General features: G+C 41.0%; 1 protein-coding gene across 4 annotated transcripts in view; it reads right to left on the reverse strand.

Moving 5' to 3' along the window:
* Window positions 1–1,273: 1,273 nt before the first annotated feature.
* The window catches only part of STAMBP (STAM binding protein), a 34,376-nt gene continuing 15,410 nt past the window's right edge, over window positions 1,274–20,239 (reverse strand). For 3 of the 4 annotated variants that reach the window (XM_060027508.1, XM_060027507.1, XM_060027505.1), the window contains 8 exons: window positions 13,774–13,849; window positions 13,366–13,461; window positions 11,840–12,203; window positions 10,669–10,793; window positions 9,649–9,786; window positions 4,159–4,271; window positions 3,491–3,590; window positions 1,274–1,931 (listed from right to left, as the gene is read on the reverse strand). In XM_060027508.1, coding sequence (XP_059883491.1) covers window positions 1,875–1,931; window positions 3,491–3,590; window positions 4,159–4,271; window positions 9,649–9,786; window positions 10,669–10,793; window positions 11,840–12,203; window positions 13,366–13,461; window positions 13,774–13,849 — 1,069 coding nt within the window. In that variant the 3' untranslated portion in view covers window positions 1,274–1,874. The remainder of the gene's footprint in view (window positions 1,932–3,490; window positions 3,591–4,158; window positions 4,272–9,648; window positions 9,787–10,668; window positions 10,794–11,839; window positions 12,204–13,365; window positions 13,462–13,773; window positions 13,850–20,239) is intronic. The other variant, XM_060027509.1, reaches the window with a different exon arrangement.

Here is a 20,239-nt window from a genome sequence, read left to right on the forward strand (position 1 = left end):
GGATTTCACTGGTTGGGGGGTGGTGGAGTGTGAGTATCAGTATTTTTTAAAAAGCTCCCCAGGTGTTTGAATGTGTAGTCAGGGGTAAGAGCTTTATGTGGCCATATGTAGAAGGTTTGGAATAAGGGCTAAATTTAGATTTTAAGCAGTGGAAAGCTATTGTAGGTTTTTGAGCAAGTGAGGAAACATGAGGATGGCTGTAATGCGGGAAACTTCTCCTGACTGTACTGGGCAGAAAAGACTGGAGTCAAGAAACACTAAAAACAAAGAGACCTGGTAAAAAGTCTATTGCAATAGTTCAAGTAAGGGGTAATAAGATCCTAAACTAAGCAGCAGCCTTGAGAATGGAAAGAAGGGGTGAATTTCCTGGAAAGTGCAGGGCCAGGCAATTGTAGGACTGTTAAGGGCAAAGGGAGCAGTCCAGGCTGCCGCTGGGGCTACGGCAGGAAAGGAGGGCAGTGACCAGAGAGGTTCTCTTTCCCTTGCCCAGACCCACCTACCTCCACATTCCCACCTACTCTGAAACTGCAGAACAAAGAACTTCTAGTATCTTTGGAGTTAAGAACTTATGAGAAAAACAAGAATATAGACACTTGGCTTTTGGGGGAAAAGTTCAAGGGCTGCTAACCTAAGCAATAAAGACTGAATATATTCGGGACACAAAATTTTAAGATGAAGCAAAACTTCATACATTTGCAAATTTTCTTTACCACAGAATTTTGATACAAAAAGAAATCATTCTCCTATCCAAGGCATTTACTCTCCTGCCCTGACCAGAGAGGACACAAACAATACCATTAATTTCTGGGCCACCTTATAACACTAGGCTCAGCTCATAGAAAAAATACAGAATCAACTGCAGCTTCAAACATCTTCCTAGATGTTGCCTAAGTCAGAAAGGAAGAGCCAACACAATAAAACCAGCAGGGTGGGGTGGCATGGGAATATAATCATTTATTTGGAGTGTAACCTGGTACTCCAAACAAAGGCTCTATTATCCTCAGCTGAAAGCTTTTAGGGCATAAGGAGGAAGTGAATGGGATGACCGACTTGAGATAGCACCAAAAGAACAGAGATGACTTCACAGTCCTGGAAGATGGCAAAAGGCAGAGAGAAAAGACTGAACAATTAAAAGTGAACTGGGACATACCTTCAATGTTGGTACATCTCAAATTCCATTCTCCCCTCACCTTTCCCCAAATAACCAGACCATTTAGTTAACCTCTCTAGACAATGCTTGATCCAACAGATCATTCTAGAGCACAAAAAAATATATAGTTGTTATTTTATTGTAGAAGAAAAAATATCCCTAAATATTTGTTAAATAACAATAACTCCTGACAAAATCATTCTTCAGGGTTCTTGGGCCTCACCATCTGGTCAAACACAGCAAGCTCTCCCTCAGCCTTATGATAAGCTTCATTAATATTGCCATAAACCACAGAAAAACCCAAAGATTTTCTAAATGGCTTCCAAATTTCTGCATAGATGCCCTTAATTAGTCCAAAGGTAAACAATAAACAAGTTGGCCGAGAAATTAGAAGGATCTCTGAGAGGGGAAAAAATGTTAACAATTGGTGAATCTAGAACAAAGGGTATATAAGTGTTCATTACAACATATTTTCAACTTAATTTTTTAGTTACAGGCAGACTGAAAAGTTGCTTTAGCATGATCATGCTATTTTCCAGATGTGCCTAAAAAACATATTCAATTATTTCTTTTCAAACCAGAAATAGAAAATCAGTTCTCCCCCAGGTGATACGTTCTATTCTGTTTTAAAAAGCTTCCAGAGCTTTCTGGAAAGTTTAAATTAAGGGGCTACCAGTACACCGATATGGTTTTATAGTTCTTGGGAAGTGTCTGAGTCAAACTCTCATCGAAGGTCTGTGATGGTCACTGCTCTGTCCACAACAGTCACGTGGCTGCAGCTCTGCAACAGGGAAAAAGAAAGAAAGGGAAAGTCCTGGAAAATTCTGAAAAGTCATCTTTAAAACTCCTTACTTGTTGAAGTCATGGAAGATATCTTTTACTTAACTTCCTGTGTGTTTTCTTATCTTTGAAAAGCAAGTTTAAAAGCTATTTACAATAAGCAGCTCACTGCCTAACTTCTTATATCTTTTGTATATTGTCATGATATATAAATATATATGTTTAAGAAAAACCCAAACAAACAAAACTCCTATTTACAATGCTTATTCTGGCTAGTGGTTCCCAGGCTGGCAGCCAGACTGCTACTTAAATGGCTGTTATGGTAAGGGGTCTGGGAATTATTACTTCCACCAACCCAGAATCAATAGGCTGTAGCCTGAATCAATGTGGGCCCATATACCTTCATTTATTTTTCAAATGTATGTATATTCTAGAGTCATTCGTAAAATATACATTTATTTTAAATAACTGCTGAATTCATTGCAGTTTTTTGGGTTATTATGTCAACCAGATAATAAAGTACACCTACTCTCACATGGGGAATACTCCCTCTTGGCATGCATAAGGGTTCATCCTAACTGAAAGCCTAGGCATTTCTGGGGGATTGTATAGCCTCTGTTTCAACATCCTGGTACCTAGACATTTATTATATTCCAAGGCAGGCTAACCTATTTGTGAACAAGTCTGTCAGAAAGTTCTTTCTCATACTCAGCTGAAAACTGTCATCCCACAGGGTCTTAAGTTTTAGTTCTGGGAGTCACACCCAATACCTTTTTATACAACAATTCTTCTAACACTTATAGTCAGTTCTCAGATGCTCCCTGGGGTTCTCTCCTAAACACCCCCAGTTTCTTTTATGTGACAAGGGTCTGACTCCCTTTTCCATATTGGTCACTTTTCAGGAAACCCAAAAGAAATAATAATACTCCATGGCCAGCATGGAGTGAAGCAATACTATCACATTAGATTTGAGGGGAAAAATTGAAACATACTTATCAGCAACTGAAACTTTTTACTCACGGAATACCACTTGGGGAAAAAAACTTTCTAATAAGGTCATAAAAATCCCTGTTATCTAAAATCAAATTAAAAGCAATATTCCACAATTAAATATACTTAAGTGGCTTTTTCTTTTGAATTCAAATCTCTTATTGAAGTGCAGGCTTAGCAACTGATGATGATGAAGGAAAAAACCTAACATTTAATAAGCAAGCTACTGCACTTGGTACTTTCTGTGCATCACTTCATTTAATCCTGTCAATAACCCTATTCAAGTACGTATTATTATTATTATCATCTTCATTTACAGATGAGAAAGCTGAGGCCCAGGAAGGTTAAGTAACTTGATCAAAGACACACAGTCCTTAAGTAGCAGAGCTAAGACTCAAACTCCTTCCTATCCCACACCGCTTCCCATGTATGTTTTTATTAGGAAGATTTGGAAAAATAAGTGACAAGGCTGATCTTCTATGTGTGTCACAAAGGACAATGTGCCTCATCAGCTCTTACTGTCCTGCCTGGTTAAAGCACAGCTCCGATTTCTTCTACATAGATACATACACAGAAGAGAGGTGGATCCTTGCTGTGTGGATGAAATCCTTTCTGGCGACAGGAAGAAATCTCCTCTAGTCCGTGGTCAGTTAGTCTAAAGAATCCAGTTCTGAAATAAGAAAAAGCAGATCTAGAATCAAGCAAAGGTGTCCCCTCAATCACACACACACACACACAAACACACACACAGAGCAGTGAAGAGCTCACTTTGAGACAGCCTCAAAAGTATGCTGGCTCATAGGTCTCTTCTCTGGTGAATGAATCAGTTAGAGAATGACTCATCACCGCCACTACGCTACTTTTACTGGGAGAATTCATAGTAAATAACAGGATTTAGAATGAAAAAGTAACTTTTGGAGATAATCTGTTGGATTTTGAAATTTTCTATTCTGATATCAATCTCTTGAAATTCCTACTGCTTCAAGTCAAACACTTCAAATTTTTTATGTCCTTTTCTTATAAAAGCATCTAGGTTGTTGCTTGGATACTTTTGTAAACAAGTTAGAGTAGGTTTATCAGGATATAGGACTTAAAAGGAAGCCTTTTTAAAAAGCCAATCAATACCACAATCTATATATTTTATAGAGAACAAGGTCTTAAGAATGGAGAATGTTTCCTCTGAGGCTTTTCCCCGGCTATCTCCTTGCAAAACCCTGAACCACACCCTATGTACTTACTCCTGGAACTTGGGGGAACAAACAATGGCTATCGACTCTGGCAACATCATCTGGTAGGAGCAGTGAGTGTGTAAGTCAACACTGGAGAGGAAGGCGGTCTGCGTGGGATGAGTCTGAGAAGAGAAAAAAAGGCAGGGACCCCTTCAGCGAGAATACACAGTCAAGCCTGGCCCATGAAGGAAGGTAGAGCCAAGTAATTCTCAATAACTTGCTACGATCTCCTTACGTACAAAGCCATTAGCAGCCATGAGGAATATGCCTGAAGTTCATAATAAGTAATGAACCTCCTTCCCAGCACTGTAAACGAGTATAGTGTAACATGAGTATGTGAAGAGACTCAATTTCTAATTGACCATCAAGACTTATCTGGCTACTCACAAGCTCTCTCAACACAATGGCGTCTCCCATACTGGATCAGACAGTACATGCTGCCCAATACAACAACCTAGTAGAAGTCAAGGACTTAACAAAGCACAGTTAGATGAATGATTCTTCTTCCTGATGGAGGGGTTAAAAGGTCAAGCATGAGTCTGGGGCTCTATAGGCAAAAGTAGCAAAAGCTGTCCTGTGGTTAAAGCATATCTTTCAAGGATATGAGAGGCAGAGGGTTACTGGGATTTCAGAAGGGTAGTTAAATCACACAAAGGACCCTGTCTTATTTGAGAAAAAGACCAAGATATTGAATTTTGAGGGTAATCAGTTAAAGCACCATCTAAATTACATTGTTTATCTCATCTGTTTTCAGTTACTTAATGGTTTTTGTTTTGGCCACGCCTCGTGGCTTGTGGCATCTTAGTTCCCCAACCAGGTATTGAACCTAGGCCACAGCAGTGAAAGCACTGAGTCCTAACCACTGGAATCCCACAGTTATTTAATGTTTCATTGATCACACTCTTTGTACACAAATGGACCATATAATGACTTACGTTCATCTCAGAGGGGGTGTGAGATAACAAGGATGGAAAAAGAAAGACCCAATATGACTCAAAAAGACCACCAATCTTTACTGACAGAAAAGCACAGAAAAGAAATATGTGCCCTTGACCAGTGTTTTCAACCCTGTTGTGCAAAAAATGAAGCTTCTGAGGAACTTGTCAAAAGCACAGGCTCCTGCACCCCACCCTGGAAATATCCATCCTGAGAAGGAAATTTTTTTCTTTAAAGCTCATTAAATGATTCTTATGTGCAGCCTCATCTGAGAAGCACAACTGCATAGAATGCTGTGACCAGCTCATTGTGGAAGAGGTCTGCAATACAGGAACATGTTAGCTGAGTGCTGACAGTAAATCTACACACAGGTCTGCATGGGGAAGGAAAGAACTTTCATGACCACAAGGGAGAAACAGTTTCTACCTAATACGAATATGATCCTATAGACTGTTAGGGACAAACAGCCTGTGCCAACACCCTACAGCCCATGGTTACAGCCTGAAATTTTAACTGAGAACAAATAAGACCTACACAAGCTGATGAAGGCCTCCAATCTAAAGTTGGGTTAGCTAGAAAGATGATATACAGATACATAGCAGGGGATCAATAAATAATTGTTAAACTAAACCAAAAAATCTTGTTTGAGCCTCCGCTCCCCACTAACTACTGTACCTTCTCTCCTTCCCTTTACAGTCAAGTTTCTTGAAAAAACAGTTACGCTCACTGTGTCCACCATGCTGGTGACAGAGGCAGGCATTTTTATGAAGAGAAAACAATACACTAAAGGAGCAGAAATAAGTGAGGAGAGTGAATGCCCAGGGTAGCCTGGGTGCCTGGATGAGTAGGGCAGCCACAGGAGAGCAATGCCAGGTAAGACAAGGTGAAGGAGTGCCTTGAATACTGAGTTGGGGGTTACACAATAGTTGGTGATAAACATGACCATACAAAGTTTTTGACCAGGGAACCTGATTTATATAGCTGGCAAGGTACAGAAGGAAGAACTGACCTTTTGCCTTCTCCTCTTGCCAATTTTAAGATCTGAGCAAACGTTATGGTCTGCTTTTGTTTGCCTTCAATCCCAAGTTAGGAAGGAATGCTACAGAAATATCATGGGGAAAAAAAGCTGGAATACTATCAATTTAGGCTCTAAATTTCTTCCTAGCTAGGCCCCCACTGATATTAAAAATCCTTTTACTCATTTGTGGCTAAGATCTACCTGAAGTCTAAACAGAAATTATTCCAAACTTTCCCCATCTTCTCCAGTTTTTAAACTTATCTGTCTCCTCCTGCTAAGCAGTGGATCTAGACTTCAACCTTGTTGATAGCAAGATCACCTAAAATGAGTTCCCTCAACCCCTCCAATTATAACCTCAAAAATCTCTCGGTATCTTTCTTTCTTCCTTCACTTCTGTCTCAGAGGAGTGAGTGTTTTCTCCCCCATATGAAGATGACTCCCTTTTTGTACTTCTGATTTAATACTTTCCTATCTTCCATTACCTTGTCTCTCCTGACCTCTGACATCTGCTGCACAGGCTCCACTATACTCCACCAGCTCACTGGGCTTAAAAACATGTTCAGGGACTTCCCTGGTGGCACAGTAGTTAAGAATCCGCCCGCCAATGCAGGCGACACGGGTTTGAGCCCTGGTCCAGGAAGATCCCACATGCCGCGGAGCAACTAAGCCCGCCTGTGTGCCACAACTACTGAGCCTGCACACCTAGAGCCCATGCTCTGCAACAAGAGAAGCCAGTGCAATAAGACCATGCACTGCAACAAAGAGTAGCCCCTGCTCGCTGCAACTAGAGAAAGCCTGCGCTCAGCAACGAAGACCCAACGCAGCCAAAAATAAATAAATAAATAAATAAATATATTTTTTAAAAAAAATGTTCAGACAACTATACACAAGAATGCAGATGAACCTTAAAAACTGAGTAAAAGGGCTTCCCTGGTGGTGTAGTGGTTGAGAGTCCGCCTGCCGATGCAGGGGACACGGGTTCATGCCCCGGTCTGGGAAGATCCCACATGCCGTGGAGTGGCTGGGCCCGTGAGCCACGGCTGCTGAGCCTGCGCATCCGGAGCCTGTACTCCAGAACGGGAGAGGCCACAACAGTGAGAGGTTCGCGTACCGCAAAAAAAAAAAAAAAAAAAAAAAAGAAAATTGAGCAAAAGAAGCCAAGTACAAAAAAATACATATTATACAATTCTATTTATATAAAGTTCAAAACCAGGCAAAACTAAACTATTGGGTTTAGGGATACACACTTAGGTGGTAAAGCTATAAAGAAAAGCAAAGAATTTCCAGAAATGTCAAGTGAGGGACTATCTATACCAGAGAGGAAGGGTAACTGGGCAGGACATGGAGGTGGGAGTGTGCTTCTGGCGACGCTCTATTTCTTGACCTAGGTAATGTATGCGCACAGATGTTTGTTTAATGATTCATTAAAGTGCACGTTTATTTTATGTACTTTCTTATACACATTTCAAATATAAAGGTTTAAAAAAAAACAAAATAAAAACAGAACACATTTTCACACTAAACCATAAATCAAGCAAACTCTCTCAACCTGGCTATTCCTTAAGCCACCATTCCATCTCTTTCCTTTCCTTTAGTCAGTGCTAAGCTCTTCAAAAAATCAGTATATATTTCACTATCACCACAACCTCAATATCCATTACTTCTTAAACCTTTTTAATCTGCATAAAACCCACTAAATTGAGGTCATCAATGACCTCATCAAATCCAAAGGGCTCATACAAGTCTTCATCTCTCTGCAGCATGTGACATAGTTAACATCCTGAAGCTTCTTCTTAAGATGTTCCTCCTCCTTTGGCATCTGCGCCTTAACACTCCCCTCACCTTTCTCTGACATCTCGCTTCATGACTGACTACTCCCTACGCTCCCCTAAGTGGCCTGTCCTTCAAGCTGCCAGTGAATCTCTTCCTGTTCTCCACCCTCCTCCAGTTCCAAGGCTTCCAAGGTCAGCTGTATGCAGAGGTCTCCCGGTTCTCTTTCCCACCTAGACCGTGTTCCCAAGTTCCAACTGCCTGATAATTACCTCCACCAATATAATGTCAAATACTCACAACGGAAGACACCATTTGCCCCACTTCCAAGTAAGCTCTCCTGCTGGAGCCTCTGTTTCTGCTTATGAGATGATTAATCATTGCCACCCCCATGAGTCAGGCCTGAAATCTCTAAGTCATCACTTACTCATCATCCTCTCTTACTCATTCCCCACATCCTCTGAAATCCTACATTTATCTCTTCCTTCCCAAATGCACTGCTATCACCGTAGCTCTCATCATTATTAGACTTTATCATCACATTAACCTCTTAAATGATCTCCCTGCTTCAACCTCCTCACTAAAAAGCAGAACTATCCTGCCTGTCCACCCAAAACCCTCCAGAACACTGCTCCTAAAGTATCATGTGAAAGCTTACCTACAACTGTTTCCTGATATGAACCATAAGCCCCAGAAAACTGGACCACTCAAAGCTGCAGGATCACAGTCTGCCTATTCCAGTGTTGTCCCCTCCATATGGAACTCTCCCTTGGCTCACCTCGTCAAAATTCTAGAAAATCACCCCAGGTGTGATCCTTCCCTCCTCTGAATTCCACAGGGCTGTTTGCACCTCTTGAGGCACTTGGCACATTCTGCCTCACATGAAGAGTTATGACTTGTCTATATGTCAGTCTCCTTTATGAGACTAAAATCGTATCTTACTCAAATTTGTATCCCCTGGCGGATAAGGTACAAGTTTTCTACTCCCCATGTAAGATAATGGGGGATACACAATAAAAGGCAAATATTTATGAAAGGACAGAGGCACACTGACTGCCTCACAGGTCAGTATTTCCCAAATTCTAACATACAAGTGTGTGCAATCTTCCCAAATCCAGAAATGAGCTGCCTTGTTTTTATGTAACCCTGTCACACAATATGGAAAACAGCTTGGTCTATGAGAATGAGGGGTTGAAAAGTAATAGAAAGAAAAATTAAGAAGTAATCTTTAGGGATGGAATTATATTTTACCTGAATATTACCAGAAGACTGTTAAGACATGCAGACACTTGAAAATCTCCTATATTCGTGGCCCTTCTGATTTATGTAAAGGTATAGGCTGCTTTAAGAAAGACCAAATGGGGGCATCTGAATTAACTTCCTTGGCTCATTTAAAATATTTTGATTTATATACCTTTCAGGAACATCATTTGTACGAAGTAAGGCATAGCCTCTACCGTCAAGGTCCACATATACTCTAGGCTAGCATCCTATCACTGTTCACGCTCACAGGGGAATTGGGACTTTAGGGAAACAGGTTCATTTCCATTAAAAAATTTTAAGTTAAAAAGCCCTAAGTAATGCCCGGAAATCAATACTGTGGTGCAAGCAGTTACGTATGCTAGGGAAGTCAAGTCTGCATCCAACAGAGGGAAGTACAACCATCTAAATAGTCTGGATACAATTCACTCTGCTCCAAGCCAAAAATAAGCAGTGTGTTTATAATATCATGTGAGAAGAGGAGACGAACCCCTGGAGAGCTCGGAATTGCTTACGTGAATCCAGCCCAGTGTGATGAGACCCTGCTGATCCTGTATGAGGAAAAGCTCTTCTTCATTCTCGGTGTTGCAATAATCAGACCCAGCACTTTGCTTGGGGATGAGGACATGGGTAATGGTAAATTCATTCCTCATCTGTCAAATGAGAAAACAGCTCATCACAATTCCCTGGCACTTAGGCAACCCCACTCTGTCACAGCAGTGGAAAGTTAAACATCTATACAAGCGAAGGCCCTTCCCCCCAGCATGAGTCTTCTAAGTGAGGTGAGTCCCTTATGTCAGTCATGTTCACAACCCTGACTGCCCAAGTACATTGTTTGGGGCCCTCTGCAAAGCCACAGATGCCCACAGCCCTGTGGGAATTTCCTGCTGCAGCCAAACAGGTCTACTCATGATTCTTAAGAAGCTCTGGGTATAGTACCATTTCTCTTCCTTTGTTCATGTCTAGAGTAGTTTCCTTTTACTATTTCCCTAAGCCCTTCCCATCCTTTAAAGCTCAGTTGAAGTCTATTCCACCTTAGGTGTTTATTTATTCAGCAGTTAGTAATGGATTCTTTAAGTACCTCCATTTAATGATCCTTCTTTCCTCATAATTCCTAGTGCCTTTATTGTACATACTAGTCAACATACTATCTATCTTTTGGTGTATATCTCCCATCTCTCCAAAGTGCTGGGGTACTTTTTGCGGACACATGCTCCGTGCCTTACATATTTCATATTCCCAGGTCCTGCCATAAAGTCGGTGTTCAAAAGCTAATACACAGGATCTTCCTACCAAGTTTAGAATTAGGTATTTCTTACCACTGGCATTAAAATAATCAGTTCAGTTCAAGGGACTTTGAAAATCAATCAAATACAGGGTCACTAAAATCAAGGTGACATTGCATTATGCTGCCCATGGCTCTTTGGCAGAAGGATTGGCACAAAGAGTAACTGACCCTGGGTATCTTCTCTGAGAGTCAGAGGAGGCCAAGGGGGAAGAAACAGTCTCAGCTCAGGAAAGCATTTGTCTTTTACCAGTTTTCCACAGAGAATTCCACATGTCTCTACTCCCCGGGCAGTGTTGGCACTGGCCAACTGGAGAAACCGTGGGCAGAGCTTCCCAGGCACCACCACGTGGCGCAGTCCATCGATTGTAGGAGCTGTAATGGAGAAAGAAGAAATGTCTGAGATCATGGGGCACAGCCTCCCCAAGCAGACCTCAGAGTTGGCAGCCCTGGGAGAGCAATGCTAAATCACTGGGGTCCCGCAACTGTAGGTAGCGCATGGGGATCTCATCCTTATGGCAGAAGAAAAAGGGCTGTAAAGTCTTTTCTCCAACCTCTTGCTACAGCCATTGGGAGTATGTTATTTCAAGAAAAGAAAAGAGGCTTTAATCATTCAAGTTAACACAAAGGTAAACTACTGCTTAAAAGAAGTTTCTGAGCTATTCAGGAATAATAGTGAGAGACAATCCTGCCTAGTACATGGGGAGAAACCTGAAGGCCAGGCTTCAAGAGTCCAGTACCCCTTGCCCACTCTTACCTTGTGCTTTTAAGTGGATCTTCTGCAAAGCTGAACTCCTTACATGACTACTTGAAAGACAATTCCTAACAAAAAGATCTATTCTATTAATCAAGGCATACTCATCATTTTGCCACTATTGTTATTTTCTCAGATAGCCATACATTGGTGAGAGGAGGAAAGACTCAACAGTTTTTTATGGCTAGACTGAATTATCACTGACTACATACAATACTTACCTTGACTAAACTCCTTACCAATTAGGAACATTTGCAGGGCAAGCACAAGTCAGTAGCTCTTTTTTATTATTTAAAGGTCAGTGGTTGAACTGTAAAGTGGTACTATAAATCTCAAATTTCCTTTACAAAAGGTCAACAGTGGTCTCTAGTTCACTGAACATTTCAAATCTCTGTATAACCCTTAAAAGCTGAGGGTCTGACTTTCAAGGATGTTATTAGCTCTTCAGAAAATCGACCTGGCCCAGGTAAACTATATGTCTTAAGCAAAGTCCACTTTATAATATAGCTGTGATAGAACACAGTATGGTAATACTAATCAAATGGATTTCTGTGACCAGAGCCTAATGAGTGGTATCATGGAGGTAGTTGTAGCTGAATCTCCTGCAATGACACCCTGTTTGGTTGCAGCTGAGATAGAAGAGTACGGAAGCAAATGAATTCACTACCTTCTGAGTTGCTCAATGCTCCAGGTTTCAAGGATCTATCCACTACAGGTGGCTTGGCAGGCCTTACAGTTGTATTACAGTCCGAAGGCTGTGTGTATATAACAGGTGCCGTGGGGAACACATCTAGGGAGGGCTTCTCTAAGTCAGGTACCAGTGGGCCGTCCAGGCCAGGGTCCACCTTCCCAAACTCCTGTACAATTTTCAGTCGTTCTTTTTCTAGTTCCTGGTTCCGGATCATCTCCTCAAAGGCATGGAACTGTTCCTGCTCCAACTGTTGCTGCTTCTGTTGTGCCACCCTCTGTCTTTCCTTTTCCAGCTCTTGCTGGATGGCTACGTTTCGGGCAAATTCTTCCTCTTCCTTCTTCTACAAAGAATGAATACGAGTTAGGCTAACACTTTATACTCAAGTGACTTCACATCTTAGAAGGACAAGGCTTTTCAGCAGGGAGATTGCCCCAAATGTACTTCTGCTCTAGCGTGAGTTCCCAACACAGAATTCATGTTTCCCTTAGTACCTCTACACCCATGGAACAGCTGCTGCTCCTGTCTATCTAACTACCATACACCTATTCTTCAAAAACAGTTAAAGTCCTGATCCTCTTGGTACCCTTTCCCAATGACTTTAACTAATGCATTTTCTTCTTTACCAAAATCTCAAGGCAACTTACTGTCTGCACCTCATAATCTGTATCATACAATTTTAGCCTCTGGTGTGCCATGTATACATTCTGTATCCCAAGTAAGGCTGTGAAACAGAACCAAATCTAAACTTACAACTGCCATGTTGGGGGTCTCTGTTGAATTTTGACCCTGAATGAAGCCTCTGAAATTTTTCTGGTGATTGGTCCAATATAGAGTGACATTTTAAACTACTAAGAAACATCAAGGAATAATCTCCTTCATGAAGGTTTTCACTCATTTTCACTCATTTCACTAAGGTACTCTAAGGGTACCGTAGAAATACATAGCTGTTCACCTCTCTGCTAATTTTCAACATCAGAGTCCAGAACAGAATTCAGTAGAGTGTACAAAAGAATGTGCAAGTGCTTGCAGTGTGTGTTCTCACCTGACACAGACCAATGACACTGTCTCAGAGCTTCTCATGTGTTTTAACTGACTCTTCCTAACAAGAATCATTTGAAAATAGCTTGAAAAAAACCCCCAATTATTATAAACAGGTATATCCTATGTTGGATATAATCAAATGTGTATCAAATATCCCAAATTCTCTGATCTAAAAACCTTATACTTTAGTGCGATTTTCATTGTTCTTAGGTTCTAGCTCTAGACATAGCAGACAAGCAATAGATATTCTGTCCCTCAAGTCATCCTCTTAGATAAACAGGCTAAATCTGTATTAGAACCCTCAGCCTAAACACCTTTTTTGAGTTTCTGGTCTTTGCCAATAAAGTAAAATATCACATTAAAATCACAAGATCTGTTGAAATATCTATTAGAATCCTAGGTCACAGCCTAAGAAACCAAAATAATTTCCTTTTTTTTTTTTTTTGCTATTACATACTCACTTTTTCTTCATTATAGTCTATATATTCTTTGGTATATCGTTTTAACAGTTCTGCTTTCAGCTCTTCTGCTTTGGGAAATGCAATCTCCTTTAATTTCTGAGACACAAAATCAAAAACTGGGAGTTAGAACAATTGCCCGCTAATTAAGTAGAGAAGTAAAAAGACTGAAGTCAAGTTGGCAATGGCAACAATGTTTCTAAAAACATTTAAATAATAATTTAAATTTAAATAATTTAATTTAAAATACCTCCTACCATACCAGATATTTCGTAACTGATCTAGTGAAATGGTCTTATCTCCTATTTGCAGGATATGATGCTCAGATGCAGATACTGCTACTTATATTTTGGAGTTAGTTTGTGCTTCTCTGAAGCTTTTAGATGGGCAACAGTTAAAGTGAAGACCCACCTTTACTGTGTCTTTCTTTTCAGGAATGACAGCCGATTTGTAATCTCGATGCTTTGGTAGTTTCTCAATAAAGAGCCTAAGGGAACAGATCAGATTGACTGTGATGCAAAGAAGATGTCCAAATGTCCAAAAGACTCTGAAGCAATGCAACTCCCTTACCCTGCAGAGACTACTTGATGGGTTTCCAGGCATGCAGGGATAACAGGAACACCCTGACAGGCCATGTTCCCCACTCATCTCTAGCCCTGTAAAGAGCAACAGAGTGTTTCCCTCTTCTCCCAAATCAGATGTGCAGCAGCACCAGACTCCTACAACAAAAACGATGGGGAGGAAAGCCTATCCTGCGCCCCAAAATACACCTCCAAAGAGATTCTTTTCTTCTTGTGACAGTAACAGGCTTCCAAAGGAAAAGGCCTCTCACAAATCATTCTTCAGAGAACAGTTTGGCAGCCAAGGACAGGAGGCTAAGAGAAAACCCACATTCTATTACTACTTCTAACTCTGTGTGACCTTTGATGCTGGCTTTTCTTCTTTGGGATTCATGTTCCATCAAAGAAGAATATTCCTTGCACCAGATTAAGCACTGAGATGCTTAGACAGTTCATGTGTTATATGTGTGTAATATGTGCATGTTCCATGTGTAACGTGTATTATGATCTCTGATGAGAAGTGCTTAGAGAAACATTAAGTGCTAGATTTCCTCTTTCAGTTCTTGTCCTTGGCTGTAAAGCTCAGTGGGAAAAATAAACTGAATCAATTCATAGACCTCTAACATTTATGATGTCTACTTGGGGACGGTGAAAATAATAGAAGTTCAGTAACTTGTCATAGCCAAAACGGAGGGTTCAGAATTCAATGCCAGCAGGCCGGTTCCAGAGTCTACTCTTTCAACCACTATATCGTACTGCCTCCTCATGGCTCCTGGAATGTCCAGAACTGTTGGAGGGGTTCTGAACAAAGATGTCTTTCAATAGAATTACGTTGTAATAAACACAAGCTGAGACCCAAAACAAATAAACTGAGGGTAGCTTGCCCACAGCCACAAAACACTGTTATGTAGTTGGGATTAACTGACTCTTTTTCACTTTCTGCCCATGGGTAGGAGGAAACAAAGGAGGAAAACTCAGTAAAGGGAAAAGAAGATCCCCACCAAAACACACCGTCTATAGATGAACCATCCTCCTTCTGTTCTAATTAGGCACATGAAAATTTCATTTCAATCCAATTTCATAAGACCCCTCAGGCAGGGATGAATTCCAAAATCAAAACAATTCTAAAAATTGTCCTTTGGGTTCATGAAAAATGAATTAAAAGTTTCCTTGAAGTCTATACTTAAAACAAGCACAGATTCATTTTTCAACCATAAAGTCCTGAAGAGGATATTAGGATAAATAAGGCATAGATCTTGTGCTCAAGAGACCTATTATTCAGTAACTCGAAAGACCAAGGTACACGTTCACTACCTTCAGCAGGCTAAGTGTGCTATGTATTGAAGCCTCAATCAGTCAAGAAAGTAACATGTCATATAAACACCACACTTTATTTTTATTTATGCTCTCAGCCTGAAGAACTGTAAAGTCCCTGAGGCCAGAGATTTCTGTTTCATGCTTCTTTGTATATTCCTCTAAAGCCAGCACAGTGCCTTGTATAAAGAGGCACTGAAAAAATATCTGATGAATAAATTGTCTTAAAACCTTTGGATGAGCTGAGTGAAAAAACAAAGTGCAAAAAAGTATATATAACATGCTACCTTATATGTAAGAAAGGGGAAAATTATATATAGGTACACCTCAGAGATATTGTGGGTTTGGTTCCAGACTACTGCAATAAAGCAAATGTTGCAATAAAATGAACCACATAAGTTTTCTCATTTCTCAGTACATAAAAAAGTTATGTTTACACTACAGTGTACTCTATTAAGTGTACAATAGCATTAGGTCTAAAAACATATACACTTTAATTTAAAATATTTTATTGCTAAAAAATGCTAAGAATCATCTGACAATGCAGGGTTGCCACAAACCTTCAATTTGTAAAAAATGCAGTATCTGTAAAGTGCAATAAAACAAGGTATGCCTGTGTGCATGTATATATATTCATTTATTTTGTTTATAAGTATATAAAGTAACACAGGAAGTATATACAGAAACTAGCAAAAATAGAGAACAGGGGAAATAGAGTAGATGTGACAAGAGTGGGAGTGAAAATTTTCACTATATACCTTTCATTTTATTATTTTGGTTTTGAACCATGTAATGAAAACTAACTTATAAAACTCCCAGACCTGAACATGAATACCTTTCTCTTGTTTCAGTAACTGTAGTCAATTTTCTGAATAGGGACATATGGGCAGAAGCATCTCCTGAAAACAGAATGGGCAGCATAACCCACTGCCCACACTGGAGGCAACAGAGCTTGGTGGTTAGGAGGGCAGGCTCTGGAGCCACCCTGCTTAGGTTCAAATCCTGGCTTTAAGCACTTACTAGCTGTGTGATCTCCAGCACTATCCCTCAGTTTCTCTCTCTATATAAATTATATATACAGAGACAAACTAGTACTACCTGATAGGGCTGCTATGACATTAAAATAGATTTTTAAAAATAAAGAAAATGCTGAGCACAGTGCCTAGCACATAGCCAACATCTGCTATATGTTTATATGATTGCTTTTACTAATAAATAAAAACGTGAGCAAGAAGAAGAGATGAAGATGTTAACACCAGGGTTAGAAATTTTCTAGGCAGAGAATAGCTGTGGCCCAGATGTATACTGTTCTCTGGGTTATATCTGGTTGCAGCCTACAGACAGGAAATGTACCAAAGCAAACAAAGATGCGTTGGCGAAACACAAGCAAAACAAACTAATGGAACAATAGAAAAAAAGAGGTACACAGAAAAGTAAATAAAAAGGTAAATAATTATATAAAATGGTACTCTACTTACATATGAAAGAAATTCAAATTAAGATGAGATATCATTTTCATCTATCAGATTGGCAAAGGCTTAAAAGTTGATTACAATCAGTGTAGGCAAGGGCATAGAGAAATGGGTATCCTTACACACTCTTAGCAGGACTGTAATTTGATAATACCTTTTTCCTTAGGAGAGGAAGGGGAGTGGGAGACCAAGTATTCAAAATTTAAAATGTGTATATCCTAGGGCTTCCCTGGTGGCGCAGTGGTTGAGAGTCCGCCTGCTGATGCGGGGGACGTGGGTTCGTGCCCTGGTCCGGGAGGATCCCACGTACTGCGGAGCCTGCGCGTCTGGGGCCTGTGCTCCACAGCAGGAGGGGCCGCAGCAGTGAGAGGCCCGCGTACCGCAAAAAAAAAAAAAAAAAAAAAAAAAAAATGTATATCCTTTAAACTCACAACTCCACCTCTATGAATTTATCCTCTAATAATACAAAAATATATGTATAAAACTGTTCAATACAGCATTGTTCATAAAAGTAGGGCAACCTGAAAACCTAAATGACCATCAGTAGGGGATTATTTAATAAATTATGGTGTACCCAAATGTGGAAAAACAACATAACCATTCACTCTTTCCTTCAACAAATATTTACTGAGAATCTACTGTGGGGTCAGGAATTATTATAAAGGCTGGCAATTTGGCAGTGAATGTCACAGTCACAAATTCCTCCCCACCAGAGAGTGTACATTACAGTGGGGGAACAGACAATAAGATAAAATAAAAAGTATTATAGATAATCAGTGCTAGGAAAAAGTCACTAATAGGGAAGGGGAATAGAAGTGACAGAGAAGGGATTGAGCTTTTAGATAGGGCAGCTAAGGAAGGCATCACTGAGAAGGTACCAGTTAAGTAAGGACTGGAAGAGTAAGCCATGACAATATCTGGGATAAGACTGTTCCAGGCAGAAGAAACAGCCCTAAGGCAGAATGAGATGCTGGATCAATGTGTCCTGATGCAGAAAGATATGACTGTTAAGAAAGCAAATTGTAGAAAATAGTATATTGTATGATCTCATTCAGGCTTTAAGAAAAAAGGATAAAGACATGAGCCCATGTGTTTGCATGGGCATATTTTCTTAACAAACACATAAACACACAAGAAACATAACAGTGATTACCTCTGGTGGATGGGAATTTTCTTTTCACTTTAATATTTCCATTGCTGTATGGTTTGAAAAAAATTTGTTTTAATCAGGAACAAATATTACTTTTGTGTAAAAATAATTTAAAAAGTCAAGCAGAAATTCTATAACATGGATGTATTAAGGGCTCTAATTTCTTCCAATCTTAAAAGTTAGTCAGCAAAGTGAGCATGAGCACAAATGAAAACCCTCTTCAGTCCATAAGCCCCAATCCTGGTGGTAAACATTTTCAACACAGGTGACAGGCCATTTTCAGAAAGCAGGTCTGTGTTGTAGGGGGCTCACACAGCAGACAGGAATATCCTAAGTCCTCTGTAACTCTCTTCTATGCAGCCTAGTCGATGACCATAAAAAGCTGCGAAAGAATCCACCGCCTGGATTACTGTCTGTGCTCACCATGAAAATATGCACTGATTTAATATGTTGAAGATCCTTCTTCTATACTGGGGTCTGCAAAAGGCAAAGCATTCCTACAGTAGGGGAAACCTCTGAGGGGGAAAATGTGCTTGAGATAATTAAGACGCCTGAACTGCTCAAGGGAAAAGAACAAACATGCCTTTAAAATCCTGAGCTAAAGTATGCAAAAGGTCTAGAACAATGACTCAATAGTGGGGGGGAGGCAGAAGAGTGGTGAGGTAGAGGCCTACCCTCTTCCCTCCTCTCTCCTCAGTGTAATAACTGCCAAAGTGAGCCGTTGTTAACTGACAGGAATATACCAAGTAAACTGCGGTAGAAAAACTGACCAAGAATACTGAGCTAGTTTTTTTGCAACTCCTAGGGCTTGTCAGTTCACAGAATCAGTTAGGGCCTTGAAGATATCTGCAGGAAAAATGAAGGTAGCTACATTTATTGATCCAGGTCTAGCCAATCCAACAAAGTCCCAAATTAAACCCCAAATCTAACAAGTTAAGTAATACATTCTACCCTCCTCTCACTCAACTCTCCTCTAGGCCTAGTTCATCATGTTAAATGGTCCTATAAGCAGAACACCACATACAGGAACAGACTCCCCGTATCGGTCTTGTTGTTAACACTGATACTCATATCACTCAAAGTAACACCAAATCACAGAAAAAAAACAACTTCTTAAGCATCCGTGTACCATTAATCCTACTCCCTCTTGCCTATATAAGAGTTTATTTCTACACTGAAACTCTCTTTTCTGTACCGTTAGCCTCTCCTTCTCCACAGTATCCTTTCCATCAGCAAAAAGTATGCTCTAGAATCTTCGATCTTAAAACACACACACACACACACGCACGCACACACACACGTACATGTACACACGCACATTCATGTACTCCTTGTCCCTTTCAATTACTTCCTCAGTTTTCCACTTTACTTCCTGCCCAACTTCTCCAAAGAGCTGTCTATGCCAGGGCTTGGCAAACTACGGCTAGCGGGTCAAATCTAGCTGGCCATCTGTTTTTATAAATAAAGTTTCATTGGAACACAGCGGCACCCATTCATTTGTGTATTATCAATGGCTTGCTTTCACACTACAAAGCAGAAGTTGCAACAGAGATCAAATTGCCTGCAAAGCCAAAAATATTTACTGGTGTTGGGTGCAGCCACTTTGCCCTACGAACTCTGGTCTGAAGTGCTGGGGTCAAGACCTCTGCACGGGACACCCTGTGAGCAAATGAAACTAGATTAAGCACGAAGGAAAAGAAAACGAAGTATCGCTGACTGAAAAGCTACTGACAGGGAGGACCTTCAAGATGGCAGATCACCTTCCTCCCCACAAGTACATCAAAAATACATCTACCTGTGGAACAACTCCTACAGAACACCTACTGAACGCTGGCAGAAGACCTCAGACTTCCCAAAAGGCAAAACTCCCCACGTACCTGGGTAGGGCAAAAGAAAAAAGAAAAAACAGAGACAAAAGAAGAGGGATGGGAGGTGCACCAGTGGGAGGGAGCCGTGAAGGGGGAAAGGTTTCCCCACACTAGGAAGCCCCTTTGCGGGCGGAGACTGCGGGTGGCGGAGGGGGGAAGCTTCGGCGCTGCGGAGGAGGGAAGCTTCGGAGCTGCGGAGGAGAGCGCAGCCACCGGGGTGCGGAGGGCAAAGCGGAGAGATTCCCGCACAGAGGATCGGTGCCGACCAGCACTCCCCAGCCTGAGAGGCTTGTCTGCTCACCCGCCGGGGCGGGCGGGGGCGGGGAGCTGAGGCTCAGGCTTCAGGCTTCAGGCTTCGGAGGTCGGATCCCAGGGAGAGGACTGGGGTTGGCGGCGTGAACACAGCCTGAAGGGGTTAGTGCGCCACAGCTAGCTGGGAGGGGGTCTGGGAAAGAGTCTGGAACTAAGAGGCAAGAGACCATTGTTTCGGGGTGTGCGAGGAGAGGGGATTCA

The sequence above is a fragment of the Delphinus delphis genome, chromosome 12, assembly GCF_949987515.2.
Source record: "Delphinus delphis chromosome 12, mDelDel1.2, whole genome shotgun sequence".
Classification (NCBI taxonomy): domain Eukaryota; kingdom Metazoa; phylum Chordata; class Mammalia; order Artiodactyla; family Delphinidae; genus Delphinus; species Delphinus delphis.